The sequence below is a fragment of the Anser anser genome, assembly GCF_964211835.1.
Source record: "Anser anser genome assembly, chromosome: 7".
NCBI classification, from domain to species: Eukaryota; Metazoa; Chordata; class Aves; order Anseriformes; family Anatidae; genus Anser; species Anser anser.
The window spans coordinates 4,812,644-4,832,910 of NC_139727.1; the positions used below are offsets into that span (position 1 = coordinate 4,812,644).

Here is a 20,267-nt window from a genome sequence, read left to right on the forward strand (position 1 = left end):
CTTTCTGTCAGAGGAATTTTGAGCCCTACTTGAAAAAGTTTCACTTTCATCTTTGAAAGCAACCAGTGTGATAGTTGTGATCTTTATGCATAAGCTAATTCTTAAAAGAGAAAGCAATTATAATTAAATAAGAGTGATTTAAGTGCATGAAGAAATTGCTTATAGATCATTTGAATGTCTGCTGCCCAAATCAAGCCAAATTTATAACCCGCATGAAATATTTAGGTGAAGTTCAGTGGTCAAAACATAAATGAACTTCCACATTTTCTTTGATTTTGGTTTGCTGTGTTGATTCCAGTAGCCCTTTGGCCAACAGCTGCTGGTTTGAGAGTTTTTCATAGTCTCTGAGAGATGCTACTTATTTGTTGGAGCAACTTGTTCTGGTTCATTTTTAGTTTTTGACTATCCTTCCTTGCTGTGTGATGATTGTTGCTTGGTATCTCTAGTTGTGTCTTTTCTACCCTAACAATCACGTGACTTTCCTTCATATATCAGTAAAGTCTTTGACAAAATCTTTACCTGTCTACCTGCCCCAGCATGGATTTCATCCTGTGCTTGGAGTCAGTAGCTACAATTTTAAAGCAAAATATAATGTCAAGTTTTGAATGCCAAATTTTGGTGGACTGGAGAAATAGTCTGACAGCAATCTCATGACGTTCAACAAATGGACAGGCTGGAGACCAACTGGGTGAGAAGAAGATGAGAGCCTCAAGAAGAGGAGGCTCAAAGGGATCTTGTCAACACATATAAATAACTAAAGAGAGGCGATAACAGAGATGGAGCCAGGCTCTTCACAGTGGTGCCCAGTGACAGAATAAGAGGTGGAGGGCACAAATTGAAAGAGAGGAAATTCCGCTTAAGCATAATGAAAAAACTTGTACAGTGAGGGTGGTCATGTGCCAGAACAGGTTTCTCAGAGAGCCTGTGGAGTCTGCGTGCTCAGAGATATTCAAAACCCAACAATCCTGGCCAACCTGCTCTAGCTGACCTTGCGTGAGGAGAGGGTTGGACTAGATGAGCTTCCGAGGCCCCTTCCATGATTCTGTGATTCTGTATTAACTCTTTAAAACGTGGTGGAATTTGTGATTCCTCTAATTGCCTTATTTATTCTTTCTTCTATTCTCTGCTCTGTCTGAGCCCATTTCAGGTTCAGGTTGGCTTCTTTTAGAAATGGAGCAAACATACCGATTATAAGTCAGAAGCAGGGAAATTCTAATGATAACTTTTACAGATTTTAAAAAATTGCTGCAAGAAATTAGCAACCTGTCCAAGATGCCTATAAGTGCCTCATGCACATCTAGAATTAGAGCATATTCTTCAGTCAGGACCACAGTCACCTAACTACGGTGAGATTGAAATTTTGCTGTTCTGTACAATGAAGGTGTTGTGAGAGAGCCACTAGTACAGACTGAGAAAAGGCTTTTCCTTCCATGAAGTAACTGCAGTAGCTAAAACTGGAAATACAAGAGAAAACTTGAATGTCTGTATCTTTAACACAGATAAATGCATCATCAAATTAGCATGAAATAACAGAACAAACTCTAATAAGAAATTTCAAGACAACTGGATTCAAACTTAATTGGAAGGTTAAAATGCATAATATTAGTATCAGTTGAAAAGTTAGTGTTATTGCTGGAGGTTGCAGTGAGCAATTTTGTTTTCTTGGTAAGGTTAACAAGCAGTGCAAGCCTAGCATGTGAAGAGAGTTATGTGATAATTGCTCTTTATAGGGTTCCTAATGCTATATCCTTAGTTATAATTCTAAATGGCTGTGCCTGACATCATGCAAAACAAAGTATATAGAACAACTCAGTTCTACTGCTAAAAATGTGTTAACCTTCTAGCTGGAATAGAGACAAGTCCTGCTGTATCCCAGCACTTTTAGCACAGTATCTGATTATTCTCTTCATCTGAAATTGCTAGATGAGAATATCTTGTCAGTGATTTCAGGCTAGTCTGAGTGGTTGCAATCATAGGAGGCCTTGTTGGAAATGATGCAATCTTTTATTTCTGTTTGTCATCCTTCAGCCAGAAGGTTCGTACTAAGAGCTTACAATGTGCAGTATTAAAGGCTTCAAAAGACCCCACACATCTTTTATTTTTATATGTGTATAAAACTCTTATCCTCTAGCTATTAAATTAATTTTAATGTTTGTGTTCATTTTTATGTTCTCTTGATTCAGTGATGATTAAAGGAGTCTTTTCTTCTTCCAGTTTTCTGATCATGATGCATCTATTTTTAAGATAAAAATAGACACATTTGTATAAAGAGATGTTGTAAGGAAGTATAGTTCACTAATTTGATGTTTATAATCTGTGAGGAGAGAGATACGTACAGAGTCATAGCTAGTTCAGTTCTTTAGGTAAGGATGTGTAGCAGAGATATAAGTAATAGCTTTTTATCCATCATAAAATTTCAAAATGGCTCAGAGGCATATCACTGATGCAGCTGTGGCAGACCTTGTAATGGCATTACACTCTGACTCAGGGCGATTTTTTCCATAGAAGATTCTAGCAGGAGCTATAGTTCTGGTAATAACCTAAGTAGCAGAATAAATAACTGAATATTAACAAATTGTACGTAATATAGATGCTCCAGCATGAACCCGAGCAGGACAGGAAATACATTTTTCTTCATTCTTTACACGGTAGGCTTTTTCAGACAAAACCCTCTGGTAGAATGCCAGAACCCCCTCTGAACATTACAACTCTAATCCCATATGTTATTTCTACTTGTTCTGAATATTCACTTTGATATTATTATTTATATTTTCACCTACTGAGTGAAGGTGTCGTAAATATATTTACCAGTATCTTTCGTACTAGTGGAGCAAACTGAACAAAATATTTTAGGATATGATAGGAACTCTTGTTATCCTTTATGAAAAAAAGCAATTTTCAGGTCTGGGACTACACATAGGAAAAGCAAAGAGGGGAAGAAAAAAACACCTTGGTGTTCCTTTATGATAATCTGCCCATCCAATTGATACCAGCTGTGCTTTCTTCAGTAATAGGCAGTGAGGGGGAGATACTTGCTCAGATACTGCTGATTCTCAGTGTTGGTTCCCAAGCTGTCTGCGGGGTCTGTCCATTCTGTGACCGGCTTTTATTGATCTTCTCTGAAATGTGAATAGGTGTACACCACTGACCAAATCAAGGATTAGTTTTCTGTGCTTGTCAAAGGAAAATAATACTGAAGCATTGTATCCTTGTAACACATCCTCAAGTACAGCTCAAACTTTATCAGCTGTAACAAAATTTCAGCAGATAAGTGTTTGTTTCAGAAAATATGCTAGGTGGTTCGTAAGATTTCTGTTTCTCTCTTAATCTCTTATGTGACCCATATTAAAGCAACTGTCTCTGTTGGGGGGCAGGGAGAAGGATAAAATTACATTCACCTCCTGAGCCCCGAATGCCTTTGTAAATGGCTATTTTTTAATAAAGGCATACAAGCTTGTACTGCTTTTGCACAGTGAAATGTAGTAACAGTTGACCTAAAAGTAATGCCTGTCTAAATCAGACTACAGTGACACACAAGGCTGGATAGGACAACCTACGGTGTTTGGGGTAACAATTGATAGCTATTTAGCGCTGAATTGAAGAGGAATGTCTGCGTCTTATCACTAACCACAGTAAAAGTGCCATTGGCACTAAAGGTTAGAGATCCAGCTAGAACTACATCCTATAGATTTTTCTATCCATTAATTTTCAAATAAGAGAACGGTAGTGGCCATTTGTTGAAGTCATGTTTTCAATTGATCATCAGATAGTCTTCAACAGTACTTACCTCTGATTCCTTAGGTACGTCAAGGTTATCATTACCACATCATTGACATCACCTCTGTTTGCTTACCATGAAAGCAATCATGGTTTTTGCATGCTGTTTATGAATGGTTTTTGCATGCTGTTTTTGCATGTTAAGAACCATGGATCTGTTATGTCTATGTGTATGTATATATATATATATATATAATATTTTCTCACTTTAAAATAGGACAGGCAATAAAATGAAGTGTAACTAAGTTTGGCTTTGTGTAGCATGCACAGGAGAGTGGTGCCGTAAAGCTAGGGGGTGAATGTATGACATCTTCGTTATAATCCAAAGGCAGCGACCAAAAATCCGTTGTCCCATCTGTGCCTTAAGACAAATGCCATTTCCAGGGTCATGTTTAGCGTAAACTGGCCTGGAGCTGGAGGGGTGGAAAATGTGGCATGGCACAGCTCACTCTTCCCCATCCTTAAAAACTAGTTTAGCTCCTGCATTGCGATGAGTGTTTTATGAAAGAAATACCAAAAGCAGAGGCTCATAGTGATCTTGATGGTAGTATTCTTTACAACTGTATGGCTGATGAATGACTTATCCTCTGACAAAAAAGAGGGAGCTTTTACCAAAAGAAGATGTCTTTTAAGGGCCTGTATTCAGAATTACTGGGCATAACATACTGCTGAAATCAGAGGTTCTCAGTACCTATGGACTATATAAAACAAAGGGTACAGCTCTGAAAGCAGAAAATTTTATAAGTTCTTTTTTAGAGACAGAGATGACAGAGTAAAGATGACAGTAGACAGGGGAGTAGGAAGGACAAAAGTGCCCACCTAAGGAAAGCTGAAGTAGAAGTACATGTGTTTGTAGTTCTATTATAATGAAACAGAAGACTTTTGTGTCTGTAGTATGATGAGACAACTAATACAGGAATGTTTTGTTTTGTTTTGTTTTTACTTATTATTATTTTAGAAAGCTTTGCTTTCCATTAGGAAATCGTGAATCAAAACACCTATTTCAGAAATACAAGTTCTTAGTGCTTGTCTCTGTTATTTGAGTCAATATTTTACAGAATGAGGTTGTAGATATCAGAAACATCACCTGCATCAAAGTCTTCCCTTATTTTATTGAAGTCTTCTTGCTTATTTTACTTTTTTGTTAAGCATTTTGTTTAGATAACAGGGTTTTAATGTTAGATAAGATTTGTGCAACACTTTGTTGCAGCAAACAAGGAAAGTTGTGGAAAAGCAAGAGAGAATATAAGGAACACAAAGTTATACCAGGATTAGAGATGAACTCATCAGTGGGATTGATAGCACTAAATGATTATACTGAAGAAAAAGGGCATTACTTGAGCAAAATGCACATAGCCTGTAATGTGTTCAAGGAAGCAATAGAAATGGAAGAAAACTAACAACAATTGATACTTCTCGGAAGAGAGTCATACAATACCCTGAAGCCGAAGAAAAAAAAATGTTTAAAATAGAATTTTAGGAGATTTCAGCAGTAAAAAGTGTCTTGTAAGGTGTAGTGGTAGAGATACTATTCAAGTTATAATAAAACATGGCTGACACCAGTAGGAGTTGTTCCACCAAATGCAAACACCCATTGAATGGTCCTAATAGTCATTTGCTGGTTTTTATTGAGCAAATCCACTGAAGTTTTCTTTTTTTTTTTTTTTTTTCTTATTTTTAAATCTTGATGCCTCTGATTTAGTGCAAGGATCTGCCTCTGCGGTTATGCATGTTGTATGATTGTGTGGAGGTTTAAGATTATGTTGATTCGTGGGACGGGGTGAATCCACTGAGTCACAGACTTGTTGTGCAGAGGAAGGGGATGATATTCCTGAAAACGTGAGCAAAGCTTGTTTTTTGAGTTTACTTTGGGTCAGTCAGGAAGTTTACAGTTGTTGCAGTAGGAGCTCCCTCAAAACCTGCCAGTAGTACCCCACTCTCCGCTTGCTTTTTTTCATTTTATTTTCTTTCCTCTTTTCAGGGGTAGTGGTCAAGAGAAATTAAAGAGAATGTGAGGGAGCTGCACAGGACAGCACTGTAACGTGTGTGAGGTGTAAGTTATTCTCTGAGATGCTGTCTCTACCAAGAAGCATGGGGGTGGGATTAGCATCAGTGTCTCCTGCATTTGCATTCTCGTGTAATTACGGGAACGCATTCAGTGTGCAAGGGTATCATTGCTGCCCTGCTGTTTTATCATTTCTTTATGAGATAATGTTGATTTCAGCAATGAAATGCAAATTTAGTTTACAGTGCTCCTTTTCTCTGTGTAGAGGTTAAAATGCACATTGTAGATAATACTATTGGTGGTGCTTTTGAACAGTCTTTGTCAGCTAATTTCAGCAATACATGGTTTTAAATGCTGTTCAGTGTGACTGCATGAGTTTTATTTTGGCCTACATGAATTAAATTTAACCCAACATGCATGTTGTTACCATTTTGGCTATAATTTGATCAAATTATCATAAAACATTGGTACCAACAAAAAAATTTGGATGTGCTGAGAATATTTAATACGTAGCGTGCCTTCTGTGTGATACGGCAAACCGACCGTATGATTATTGAAGTTGAGCCATCTTAACTCTATAATCATAAAATGTTTCTAACACAGGGTGTTAACAAATACTCATAGGAGTGCAGATGCTAATGACTTTTGTGTTCAGAGGGTATGTTTTGGTTTACTTATAAACAAAGAGTTTGTCTTGCTGATGATTAAAGCGCTCTGAATTTTAACAAGCCCCGTTACAATTGGCCATGGTGTAGATTATAGACAGCTCCATTTCCTAAATGTTGGGACTCCAGCAGCAATAAAATGCATGCAAGAATGGGAATAGTTTTCAGCTGTCAGGAGAGTTCAAATGTAACAACAAGACTAGTACTAACGGAAGTTGTCTCTTTTATTGTTATGTCTGATTTATCTCGCTTTCCTGTGCAAACTGCTCACTATTGTGCAAAGGGAGGGGGTGTGTTACCTTTGGTGACACTGTGTTGCTCCCATTAAGGAGCACTGTATGCTGTTTGCTTCAGCGTAGCTGTATGTTTTAGGTGTGTGTGTTTTGTTTTGTTTTGTTTTGTTTTGTTTTGTTTTGTTTTCCCAACCTGCATGAGCCAAATAACATTTCATAACTGCTAACAAATCCCATTTCTACTTTAGGTGGTATGGCAATAAATGTGCTCTTGTGGTTAGTAAAAAGACTGTATAAAAAAGGAGTGTGAGTGTTTTAAATATATTTAGTATAAACAAGTAGAAAGGTGGGGGAGAGGGTGTTATGAACTGAGATGTGATGGAGACAGTATTGGAAAATAGCTCTGAAAATGCTGAGTTGGAATAATGACTGAATAATGTCTAAAGTTTATAAAAACTGAAAGAACTCTCGATTGTGAAATGAAGCCTCCTAAGAAAATTCTGTTCTGTCGCTGTGTTGCTTTGCTGTTGTCGCATGTCATGCATGAATGAAAATGCTGCATTCTCCAGGGAGCGGTAAAGCTTCTGTGTAGGTTGTTTATTTCCTTAATCCCTCCTTCTTCGTGATTTCCAATGTCAGATATAAAATGGAAAGCCTGTAAATATAGTGATTATCATACTGATTATCACCTGCATTAGGGAACGCCCTGGCTGGCCCCTGTAACCCCAGCAGTCTCCACATGTTACAGCCACTTCAATTTTAACCTGACTACTTTATTAGATACGTGGAGCTCAGTATGAGGTGCCCTAGGGCTGCACAGATGGGGTCCGCTTGTTTCCTGTTCTCACTGTTATTGTGAATAGATACTAAAAGCTTCTCATTGCTTTTATCTGGTTAATTTACTTTGAACTGGCCCCAGCATTCAGGGCCTGCTGAACATTTCTCACCATTTTGCAAACACCAAACTGTCATCTCCAAAGCTGTGTTGTGAGCTTTTCTCTCCATTTTGCTGGAAGGGCCTTAATTCTGGAAGGGGTGTCATTCGGGGAGATGCTGATTCTCAGAGAGCTGTAGGCTCAGTCCTTATTGAAAGAAGCTGTTCATGAGGTTTGGTTGATAGGAGAGAAGGAAATTAAGATTGCTGGTGTTCTGTGACACATTCAGACACCCTTAGATTAGAGGTCAACTGCAGGAAAATCTATGATTGTATGCTAGCCGCTATTATTCATGGAGCTGGGCAGCAGACCAGGCTAAAAGATGGAGCTCTAGCAGGAAAATCCAAAGATAAGATACTTTTTAGCAAATGTGCAATCGTTTAACTTTTCTGTGGAAGGGCCAGGTCTTTCAAACCACATGTGCTATGCATGGGTGCCCCAGTACAGAAAATTAAGATGAATTCTCTCAAAGTCTCCCACATAAGGAAATACTACTTAACTGGAATAGTTTTTTATTTCACAGATGTAAGAATGTACTGGTGTCCAGTTTCCTGGCCAAACAATAGTTTAACACAGATGTTAATGTCCTGCTGCCTTGGGGCATTAAAGAAATCCCCTAAGGACAGATCAGTGCAACTTCCGATTTCACTCGCATGACCAAAAACCTGAGGTTAAAGAAGTAATCTGGCTGCAGTACATAATTTTTAGTTTATTTTCCTATTCTCTGCCCCCCTTAGCGCTCCCTTATTTCTCTTATTTTTGTTTTGCTTTTTTTCCTGCAACCCAGTCCCATTTGAGGCTTTCTTGATTGTGTTGCAGTTCATTGTATATGCATCACTTTATAGTGGAAGTTTGCAGGCTCCTTTTTTTCATATGAGCATAGACTTTGTTAATCACATGCTGGTTTAGGAAAACTCTGCATGATATCTTTGAACCCTACACTCCGTCTTGACAGCCAGGCTAGCAAATGTCATTGACTGTGTGATGTACAAGAAGGAATTCAATTGTAAGTAAATTGTCAAAGTGGCTAACCTTGCCCGCACCCAATTGTCAGGACCATGATTCAGTTTTTCTGTCAACATCAGCTAAGGCTAACCCGGTCAGCCTTATGTTCCTGCAGTGAAGCAGCCTGAGGAGTTGTGCTTTTCAGATGATCACATTTTATTAACCTCAACTTACTGTTGTTATAATCAATTGTACCCACTTCAAATTCTTAGATTGCCCCCAAATTGGCAGATCATATAGGTCCACGAGTATGTATTTTCTGCAGTATTAAAGCTGTCATAGGGACGCTGGCCTTAAATGACGTGGTACAGTAGTTATTTTTGTTTAGTTGGATCGACTTGCTATTCAGACTCGAGCCTTATCCGTCTATTAATATCACTTGGCGAAGATTATCTGGAGGACTGCAAGTTAAAATGTGAAGACTCTGAGCGTTGTCTACAGTATTTGCAATGTTGAGGTAGAAAGTGAATAAGGGAAAAACATTGCTGTTGTCTTCTGTCTCCTTGTTTTTATTTCAAAAGAGATTTTAATTGCTCCAATTAATATAAATAAGAAATGAGGACATTCTGATACCCTGATGTTTCTTCTGTTCTTTGAGGAAAAGAACATAGTTAAATTGCCTAAAGCAGTGATTAAGACATCAGAGTATTTTAAATTGCTCTGATTCCACCACAAGGGTTTGAACACATTTCATGATCCTATTTTTTTTATGCACAGTAGACGACAAATGGTTTTTTAAAAATGGCTTAAAAACCTCTATCCCATGAAGTGCATAAATAGAGATATCATGCAATTTCAATTAAAAATATGTCTGAAGGATATTTGCCTGGATATGAAATAGTGATTTCCTGCTTAAAGTCCTACATCCAGCAGTAACTTTCCTCGCACGGAAAAAAAAACATATATTGTACCTTCTTTATTTGAACTTGTGAAGTGTGTTGACATGGTGCTGTTGTTGGGCTCACGGGAAGGAGGGGGAAGCTTTTGGTGCAACTATCAGAATTGAACAACTGTATATGGGGATATTAAGATAATCGTGTAAAAGGAAAACTGGCTGAATGAGTTTCAAAATGTGTTATTTCTTCATTATCTAGCATTTTATAATTAACTGTTCTTTTTTTATTATTGCAGGAAGCTGCCACTTTTGCTAGAGAGCAAGGCTTTGAGGTGAGTTAACCCACAATTGCACACTAAACAGATCCTAAAGGTTTTTTTTCGTGCTGATAATGAAGTTCTTTTGGACAATGATTGATGTGCTATTATACTCTCCAAGCCTCACAGCGGTTGCCATGGAAACTTGGCAGTCGTCATGGTTTCTTTGTTCTGCCAGCTCAGTGTTATGACGCACTCTGCTAGGTCTGCACCCAACATCGCCTACAGATGTTATTTATTGAATTTTGAAAAGCCTCTTGGGAAGCCGAGAGGTTGGGCACGGTTTCAAGCTGCCTCTGCAGATATGGGACCTGTCAGTTTGTTCAGTTAAAAAGCTACCTCATTAGCTGCATTACACTCCATAAGGATTCACTGCTAAGGCAGTGGCGAGGCAAGACTAAATAGTGAAATCTAACACCGCTTAAAGAACATAAACCCTGCCATATGCGGATTATCATTATGCAAATGAATTTTAGAAAGGTTGTATATAAAATTGTTAGGTACTGATTAACGTAAACCCTGCTTCTCCAAACAGCTTCTTTCCAAAGGGGTAGTGTGGAATTTCTGTTTCAAAACAGATTCAAGTTGGTGTTTTCCATCTGTGCTCTGAAAAACGCCTTATCCTCTACTTTCTTCAAGTAAACACTGTTGATTTTACAGTGATTCTCAGAGCTTTTGATTTCATCTTCTTGAGGAATTTATTCGAGTGCCTAAACCTTTTTATAGTTCCTCTCATTGGCTGCATTCAGATAACTTAATCTGCAAAGCTATCAGCTATTGGTCTCTAATGCTGGATTCAAATAGGCAGGTTTTAAATACTATAATTAATGTGACAACAGTTGTACTAATTTCACAGATAGTAAGCGATCTCACTGAAATCTAAATTGCAGAACTGAACACACATAAATCCTTTTACATGTTTTTTCACTGGAATAAGACCCACCTTAATTGATTTGTTTGCAGTGTGGAAGAATAGATAGCAGTTTGACTGCTCAACACCCATTTTGCATAAATAATAGAAGCCGCGCAATTCGAACCGTGTCGCTTTAAGCACATGCCACTTTTGTGTGGGAATGGTTGCATGCAAAAAAAAAAAAAAAGAAAGACTGGCAGCTTTTGTTCTACAATTTAGATCTCTTTAGAGCCGTACACCAGCAGGTACATCAATGCCATCGATGTTTTAGATATTAAAACTGTGGGCTGTCCCATTTCATTTTATGTTTTCTAAATTCATGCAGCTGCTTTGTAGAAATCCAGACTTTTTATCAGTGTCAATTTTCATTTGTATAATCTGTATTGTTAGCATAAAAATACAATTCCAATTTATTCTATCAAATGAATGAATTTCACAGATGCCTCCAAATATATTATGAAGCATAACAAATTATTGATACCCTCTGGTAGCTAGACAATAAAAAAGAAAGGAAGTAGTGTATTAAGCCTACCCATTCTATATTTTTATTGCCCCCTTGAGCTAAAGACTTTGAATGTGCCTGGTTTAAATTCAGCTCTAGTGACAAACTGCTTTTGCTGGTGTCTGCTAACTACCATCGTATTAACCTTTCCATTAGTGCTTGCTTAGAGATTCTAGCATGGTTCCTTCTGAACATCCTAAATCTGCCACATTTGATTACAGCATATCAGTAAAGTGCACAATGATTATGATCTTATCTCTTATTACCCGCTTGCTTGGCAACAACTCACATGTCAAGTTTCCTGACAGAGAAGTGTAAAATTTGATAAGTGTCCACAGTCTTGTTTTCCCATTGTGCTGTAAAGGGAAAAAAAATCACATTACTGAGAAAGTATGTTAGGAAAAACTTGAATATCTTCAACTAGTTTTTCAGTAAAAAAAAAAAAAAAAAAAAAAAAAACAGGAAAAATTTCCAGCAATTCTCAAAATCTTTTAAAACTGATTCTGCAATTTGTATGGGTTGGAATTAGATAATGTTTAAGGTCCCTTCCAACCCAAACCATTCTATGATTCTATTATTCTATGATTCTATATTGAGAAAGCATAGAAAGGTAAAGGACTAGAGTGGCCAGAGCAAAAATCAAGAGAATATTTACCGTAAAGGTATTGAAAAGTTGCTGTTACCTGAATTTGAACTGCAGCCTGGAAAGAATTTTATTTTTTAATAACAACTACAAAAATAATTTATTGGAAGTCTTTTAGCATGGAAAGTCAATTGTAACTAGCTTTTTTCTTTTTAATATCATCTCCATTTCTGTCTCACACTTACTTCAACAATTTGTGTGGACTATGCATCATATAAACGTGGATTGAGTTAAGTATATCTGAAACAATTTTCAAGAAAAAAAATAATACAAGCCAACTTCAGGAAAAAAAGCACCTTTTTTGAAGAAATAAAATCTTGTAATTGGGAGGGGAAAACACTTCCCTGACACAAATCATTTTTTTTTATTGTACAAGAAACATTGTTCAAAGGAATTTTTATTTTCCTGCTTCATCTTACTAAGAGCTAGTCTTCCATTGTAGTTTGCTGAAATCCGAGGTATATTTATGAAATCAATCACCATATTTGAAGACTGTTATTTCCTTCACTTTATCTCCTGACCAACGCTTCTCTGTAATAATCAAAAGCAGAACATTACTTCTGATGCAGTCTCTTCCTGGAGTGCATCAGTGGTGTCTTTTTTGTGAAGTTTGTGTTCCATGACATTTTAAAAATATTAAATAAATAGTAAATTCACTGTCTGTGAAGATAGCGCTTCATCCTAATTGCATATTGCAGTCATCTCAGTAATGCATTATAATAGTCACCATTTTTATCCAGGGCAGCTCTTGACTTGGTTCCCCATGAAGTAGTAGAATGGTTGTCAGTATATTTTAACTACGTTTCAAGTAACAGAATTGACAGGATAAGGGTTGTGAGGTTTTGTTTTTATAAAATGGTAACTTGCTGTTCATTATATGTAGGAATTTAAAAAACATAGCCCTACTTTAACATAAAACTTAGGGTTCAATTCTGACTGTAAACCCAAAATGTAAAATTAAATGTAAATGTAAAATTAAATGAATGGAGCAGAATGTATCTAAGGGGTTGGTACCAGCTGCCATGCAAAATAATTTTTCGTGTTGGAGATGGAGCTCTCATCTATAAGTACATATTGTTAGGGAACCAAATGAGAGAGTTTGGGATCTTGGGTCAAATTTAAGTCTTGAAGGCAATGAGTTCCACTGTTTCCAGTGGATTCATGCTTATTTAGTTCAGGGCTATGGTGGTCCCAGCTTTTGTATGTCTGTTCCGAGTCAAAAATTAGAAGTGCCTGACTAGCAGTTTTAGCCATGTGGTGTTTTTCACATACCTCTGCCTGAGCCTGGGATATCCGAAGTACTTTTCCTCCATGTGTATAGCCCACTTAATTCCTGTAAAGAACGCCGCATGCAAGGTTTTTCAGGTTAGCACCAATAGGCAGATCACGGTTGTGTGAGATTTGCATGTCAGCTTTGTTCAATCAGATTCAAGCATACAATTAGATATATGTGAGTATCCTGTGAATCTGGGACACGTTACAGAGGCTTTAGGTCCATGAACCAGTACAGTCCTACCGTTCAGCCTTGTCTGTAGATACAGGATGCATAGCAGAGTCTCAGTAAGTGTGCAAGTATGAGTCAATGCAAAATAAAGATTATTCATTAAAGCTATTTGATGATATTATGTATATACCGTACAGAAATAGGAGGTGACAACAGTTCATGCTGCTGCTTGAGAATGAAATAAGGGACACAGTACTTTGGCAACCCTAAACTATAAATATTCACATACCACAAAATGTCACAGTTGTACCTTCTAAATACAACACAATGGTGAGGCAGAGACATACAGTGGAAAAGTTAAAGCCTCCCCAGCATTGAGGTTCCAGCTCTTCCAGTATATAATCTATTTCTTATTGTCTTCCTTTGAAAATTTTCAGTTTGAAAAGTGATTTTGGCTGAAAGTGGCAAAGCTAATTCTCACAGAAGATGATATTCAGTTGAAGTCCTCACAATCAGACACAACTCCTCAAACCAGTCTATTCTGAAATTTCTACTTTAAAAAAAAATTGTTTCCAGTAATTACCTTTCTTCTGCTGTTACATGCTTATTATATATTTAATTCTTCCTGAAAACATACATGCTTTTTATTTTCTTTTACCATCTACCCTATTTCATCCTTTACCACCATCGTTCTTCACTAGTATTTTTCCTTAGGGCCCTCATTCCCTCATATAAGTTCCTCTTTGTTCTTCCTTAAACTGAAGAAATCATCTTATGATCATGTTATTTTCTCCCATTATAACTTCCTTGTTTTCTTTTTTAAAATTTGAAGTACATGTAAATAAACTACACAAATATCTTTAAGCTCTTTGATTTCTATGCCTGCTTTGCTCCACTGTAAATGTACTTAATAGTATCATTAGCAGCCACTTCCTCCTTAGGAAAAACTAAACACTTCTTTCCTGTTTTTCTTGGTATTTGTGACACTTTATTGTATCTTTACTTCAAGGGTCTCTTAATTGTCAAGTCCTGAAGTAGTTCAGAACTTAGGTATCTGAAGCCTACACGTTGCCAGGTTGGAGGGCCATAATTCTCCATTCGTGCCCTGCCTAACAGCTTATGCCACTAGCTGATACCTTCTACACATAAATCTCCACTTAAAAAGACATTTGAAAACAAAAGAGCAGCAATTGCATTTTTTTCTCTGGCATCTTTAAGGGATTCCTTGCCTTTTGAGAATTAGGGGTAAGATGCCCCTACTCAGAGGGATTCAAGGTTTTTCCTTTACTTCTCTAGCAGTAGAAGTTTCCCCCTGAAAGCACATGTTAAGAGTCTAAGCAGGAGGAATTAAGAAATAACACAAATGAGAGTATAGTAACTGTATATGGAGATTAGAAGTGTGAGAAAAATTTTAGAAGAGGTAGTTAGAGACTAATAAGTAAGGGGAAAATATTTTAGTGTTTGGTAAATGTGTCTAATCGATGGGTTCACTGACTACCAGAGATCTGGGGGAGAAATTAAAGGGAGGCTAGAACTATTGCAAAAGAGCTAGATAATTTTCATTTAGAGGGATATTGATAAATATACAGCTTAGGCATATTCTCTGTACCTAATAAAAGTGGAATGCTGTCAGTGATTTTATCAACAAGATTTCTAAAAAGCAGCAAGTAAACAGGACTGGACAGTATGCGGGTTTATAGGTCTTGTTTATCTAAGCTGCTGCTGAAAAAGAAGCAACATCTTGTTAAAATCAACAGCTGCAGTCAAAACTTCACACTGTACCTGGCTTAAAAATAACTATATGCTGATTTTGGAAGATAAAAATGTATTAATACAAATTAATTCAAACAACTCTGGTAGATGACTTGAAACCACTCTGGACAGCTTTATAAATAAACTCTATTCATTATGTAGTTGTGTTAAAAAAATGAGTTGGGATTCGTAATGAACAGGACACTAAAAAATGCAGAAGATACTGTTGTGGTTTCAGACTGTACTCAACACTAGGCACTTGCCAAATCTGCTGTCTCTCAGTATAGTAGCTTCTACATAAGAGCAAACTAAAAAAATAGTACGGTATTATTTAACACAGATATGAATAAAACGTGGCCCAGTAAATAAGATAGAGAATAACTGTAGTCTTTCTTAGTTTTCCTACTGTTTAAAAAATAAAAGAAAATATTATACATGATGGCAAGAAATAGGTTTACATATAACAAATTTAATTTATGTGGAACTTACTGGCTCCAGATAAATTTGAGAACAAAAGCTTATCACAGAGCATTATAAAAGGATTTGATGCTTATACAAATAACAGGAATACCGATATTTAGATGAGATTGAAAACTAAATAAGAAGTTGAAATCCTTGTGTTTCAAATCATAGGGCAACTAAAATATGAGAATAGGAAGGATAATGTTCTAATGACAAGTTGTGCTGTTACTGGGTTTCTTGCATCAAATAAAACATTTCAAACTTGTTGCTGTCAAAGACATTGGATGGATTTGTGATTTGGTTCACTATGCCAAGTTCTCTGTTCCTAGCTACATGCACTGTGGTGTACAGACAAAGTCCCTTTAAAGCAAAGATTCTAGAAATTTTTGCAGCTTATCCTAATTTCAGCAAATTGGGGATGTTCTGTGCCCCACTGAATACAGCTTCCACCCTTTCCTTCCTTACATCTCAGTGGTGCAGAGAGCTAGTGAGCACATGGCGTATTCACCTGGGCTCCACACCTTTGAAGGTGCTGCAGGATACCGTGGGTTTACTTGTTGAGATCAGTTGTTGCAGGGAAGTTCAAGAAACAGTGTTTGTAATCCTGCTAAAATCAAAGGGATTATGCTACTATAAAACCTGGCTAAACAGGATGAAACTCAGGCTCAGAGTTTATCCAAAGTATTCTCTTACCAATTTTATTTTTAATTTTATGATAGGTAAGGTTAGAATCTAGTCAGCAGCAAAGAAACCCACTAATTGCTCATTAGGAAATGCTCTGTAATTCCTTTGTTAGCTTTGCAGATTTGCAGCAATTGGAATAGCTGAACTATCATTATCAAGATTAAAAACGCTGGTCTCATAGTACTACATAACCCTTAGGAGAATGAAGTATTCCTCCTTTTAAAAATCTTTCTCTACAGACAATAAAGTCTGTTTTATACCTAGCCATAAGAAAATAAATTTTTGATCTGCTAATACAGTTCTAATCTTTCACTGCTCTAATATGCTGGTTACAAGAATTTTCTCTCTTTATTAATAGACTGAAGACATTAAAGAGATAGCCCGGAAGACACAAGCCCTGCCAAAGGTGAACACTAAAAGGCAACGAATTGTAGTCTTTACCCAGGGGAAGGATGACACTGTAATGGCTACAGGTATATTTTTCAAATTTTTTCTCTCAGTAAATATTCTAGTTAAGCAATTGCAAGTTCTGTTTTTAGAAATTACAGCTGTTAAATGGTAGGCATAGCATTTGCCTTTTGATGTTAATGTTTCTCATCTCTGTTACGTTTTAATTGTTTTAATATTCTGAATTCAAGTTAGTATTTCATAGGAATGCCTGAGAATTTAGTTTTGAACATCTGAAGTTCTTTTTTATAACATAGATCTAAAATATTGATCCAGTTGGTTTTGCTCAGATTTTATGACTTGAGATTTTATCTGTGTAGCCATCTTTGCTGCAAACAAGAACACACTATGCCTGCTGAGAACAGCTGTGCAACAGTATAGTATATTTAAACATTTGTGAAAAGGAGGAAGTGAAATCCAGTACTAAGTGAATTTCCAGTCTTTCTTGCTTTGAGCAGAAAGTCTCACTTAAAGCTTTTCTCAGCCGTCTGCTCTTCTATTCTCAAAGGAATACATGGGAAAAAGGTGTTCTAGCAAGGATACAAGTAGTTTGTACTGTCTAAATTGATGATGTACAACACACAGATTTAAGCATTATAAACATGACTAGCCTACCTTTTGACAGTCTCTTTAATTTTGCCCACCTATGCTTCTAGACTAAATAAAGCTATTAAAAACATGTGCTGCAGCAAGCCATTTTAGTCACTCATTCCTGCACAAGATAAGTTATTAGTCAGGGCTGAATTCTTCCTTTGGAAATCAAGTGAAGTCGAGGAAGCTTTGCACCTGAGGGACCAGTGCTTACTCATATGATATTTGCCTCAAAATCAGGATTTGCTTCAGCCTGTGTCTGCAGGGCTAGGCACTAAGTAGGTATGTCACTGCTATATAGATCATTCTTAGCAGCAGTTTGATTGATTTCTCCAATAGTTCACTCCTTCCTGTATTTTGTTAGCTACAGATTGATTTAAAGGAAATAGCAGTCACTGAGAGTTGTGTATGTGTATCTCACTGAATAATGATGAAAGTGCTGCTTCCAGAAAGTTACTGCATTATGTGAATGGCCCATATGGAGGCACTCCACTGGAGTATTGTAAGTTGGCTGAGAAATAGCAGTGTAAAAATGTTTTTATACATGAGCTAGTAATAATGGTAGTAAACCTAAATCTTATGTGTAACCCTCCTGTGCTCTTATTTAATTTTCACTGTGTACTTATTTTATTCTTCAAACTGGAGTTGTTAACAAATCCATTAATCCCTTCTTTGATATTTTTACAACTGGGAGCTTATTTGCAGACTGACACTTGCTAATCTTAGCTGTTTGTTCGCTATGAAATGAACTTAAATTAGAGAATGCACTTTATATGCATGATAAATGCAAGATGGATAGAGAGTGTATGCAATGGTGTCAGCTACAAAAGCAAACATGATAAATGTTAAGGCAGTTTTGAGCCGTGGGATAAGCTATTCAGTGCACAAGCGTAGCTGAATCTCTTTGCTATGTTGTTATTCATGGCAGCCAAATAAATGTCAATAATAAAAGAGAATTAAAGATTTTCATTTCCCAGAGGCAGTCCTCTAATACAGTTTGATCTTTCATTTCATTTGTAATTCGTTCCCATGTCAGGATGCAATCATTCGCCAGGCTCTGTGTGTCATGTTAAGTCATTTAATAATGATTAAGAACATGAAAATATTTGGCCTGTGGGGCAATTCTCAAAAGAGGTACCAATTTGTTATTGTTTTCCCCCTTTTTCCTTCCTTTGGTGTGGATCATCTTTTACCCACCTCTTCACATTAAAATAATAATGAAAGGAGGAAAATGTGTCCCTTAATTTAGTATATGATGATACGATAGAAAGGCATAGAGTACTGCTAACACACTTATTTCAACACTAATTAGGTCTAGTTGTGCTTTGAAACCTGCAGTGGAAAGTGTAAAATGTTTCTAAATGATTTTTGGAAGAATTGCTGTATTTAGGAGTAGTTACCTGCATAGAACTCATTTCCTCTTTGTAATGCACAGAAGAAGAGTAGGTTTTAGAAAAAGCAGTCTATGTATGGTTGTTTATCCTGCCTTTCTGAGGAAACAATGTATTGTCAGAGAGTTTGTGCCTAGATCAGTACTTGCAAAGTCATGGATTTCAGCAATGGATTTGGACCTTCCACCCAAGTCAATAGTGATAATAAGAACATGGTTCCAGGACGTTTATTAGCTGAAAGATGTTCCTGTCACTAGAGACTTGACTCAACCAGAGAGGATCAGTATCCAGACAAAAGACTCTGATTTTTCTTTCTTCCCTTCCACTGCTGCCATTAACCATTCTTCATCAGCTGTTGGCAGATCACATATTCTGGTGTTCTCAGTTTATGTCCGCTGAAAGAGTGCAGGATGGAGCTGGAGCTTACAGGTGTGAGAGTGAAAGATGCCAAGGTGAATTTGGCCCTTTGTGGGTTTTGTACCTTTTCTTCTCTTCCCCTTCTGCATTTTCCCCACGGAAAGCACTCTGCTGTCTGACAGCAACTGAGCCTTGGGAGTAAAAGTGAATGCGTTGGACTGGACTGCTCTCTGTGGAGAGACACATGGACAGCAACCTCCCCGTTCTTGCCCAGCCCCAGCCTATGCATGGGCACAATGAGAAAGACAACACTGTGGCTGTAAGAGCTTCCTTAAACAGAGGTTCGTGTCCTCAGTCAAAAAAAAGCTCTGCTTACTGTCCTAGACAAGGCAGCCATGGGGCTAAGCTGAGAGTGTCTGTGTTACAAGAGGAGGAGTGTTCCTCTTTGGTGGGTTACGTGTAGGCCAAATGGTAGATCAGGAAATGGAAATAGGGAGGGGATACACTTTGGTTCAGCTCTGGCTGGAAGGAGAGAAAATGAGGTGGATAAAAGGGATTGTTCCAGATTACTTGTTCATTCATGAAAGGACACAGAATTATATGTGTTGGTAAACGAGATGTAGAATTTTGTTTTATTTTTGGTGGGATGAAGAAGAGCAAATACAGCTGCTCATTACATGTGCAGAGGACTGACTGTGGAGACAGTTGTTGATTCTTGGACATCCCAGAGAACAGAAGTATCAACAGGTATTTGAGGAGTAGGACAGGAAGGTGCAGATTGTTACCAAAAGAAAAGAGTGACCAAAAAGTTCAGAGAATATATCTCTCATAGACTGAGATAGCTAAAAAGTATACTTCCTCCAGCGATCTGTCTCAGCCCTACAGCAAAGATGTTTAATCAGTTTGTGAATTGCTGCAGTTTAATCCAACATTGTTTAATGCCTACAAAAACTAGTGGTGGCTCACCTCAAAGAGACCATGGACTGTGGCCACTCAGGCACTGATTGACAAGCAACTTAGAGGTCCATGCAGCTGCAGCAGATCATGAAAATAGTGAGAAGCAGTAACTGCATCAGCCGTTCCAGTCTAAGCCATTCCCATTTGTCGGTCCAAATTCCTAATCTGTCTGAATTATTTGTGTTTTCAGAGGAAAAAATTATTTTTCTATCATGGAGCACATTGGGTCTTCCTACTGTCTGTTCATATCTCCTCCATCACAGTACTCCAGCCCCAAGGCTCCTTTCCTCTCCCTTTCCTTCCTGTTCTCTGTCAGTAGGAATAATTGCAAGAAAAAAGCAAGCTCAAATTC

At 37.3% G+C, this 20,267-nt stretch overlaps 1 protein-coding gene across 3 annotated transcripts in view; it reads left to right on the top strand.

Moving 5' to 3' along the window:
• Window positions 1-20,267, top strand: part of ADK (adenosine kinase) — a 293,147-nt gene that overhangs the window by 237,236 nt on the left and 35,644 nt on the right. For all 3 annotated transcript variants that reach the window (XM_083845222.1, XM_083845221.1, XM_083845223.1), the window contains exons 8-9: window positions 9,752-9,787; window positions 16,531-16,645. In XM_083845222.1, the coding sequence (XP_083701348.1) occupies window positions 9,752-9,787; window positions 16,531-16,645 (151 nt within the window). The remainder of the gene's footprint in view (window positions 1-9,751; window positions 9,788-16,530; window positions 16,646-20,267) is intronic.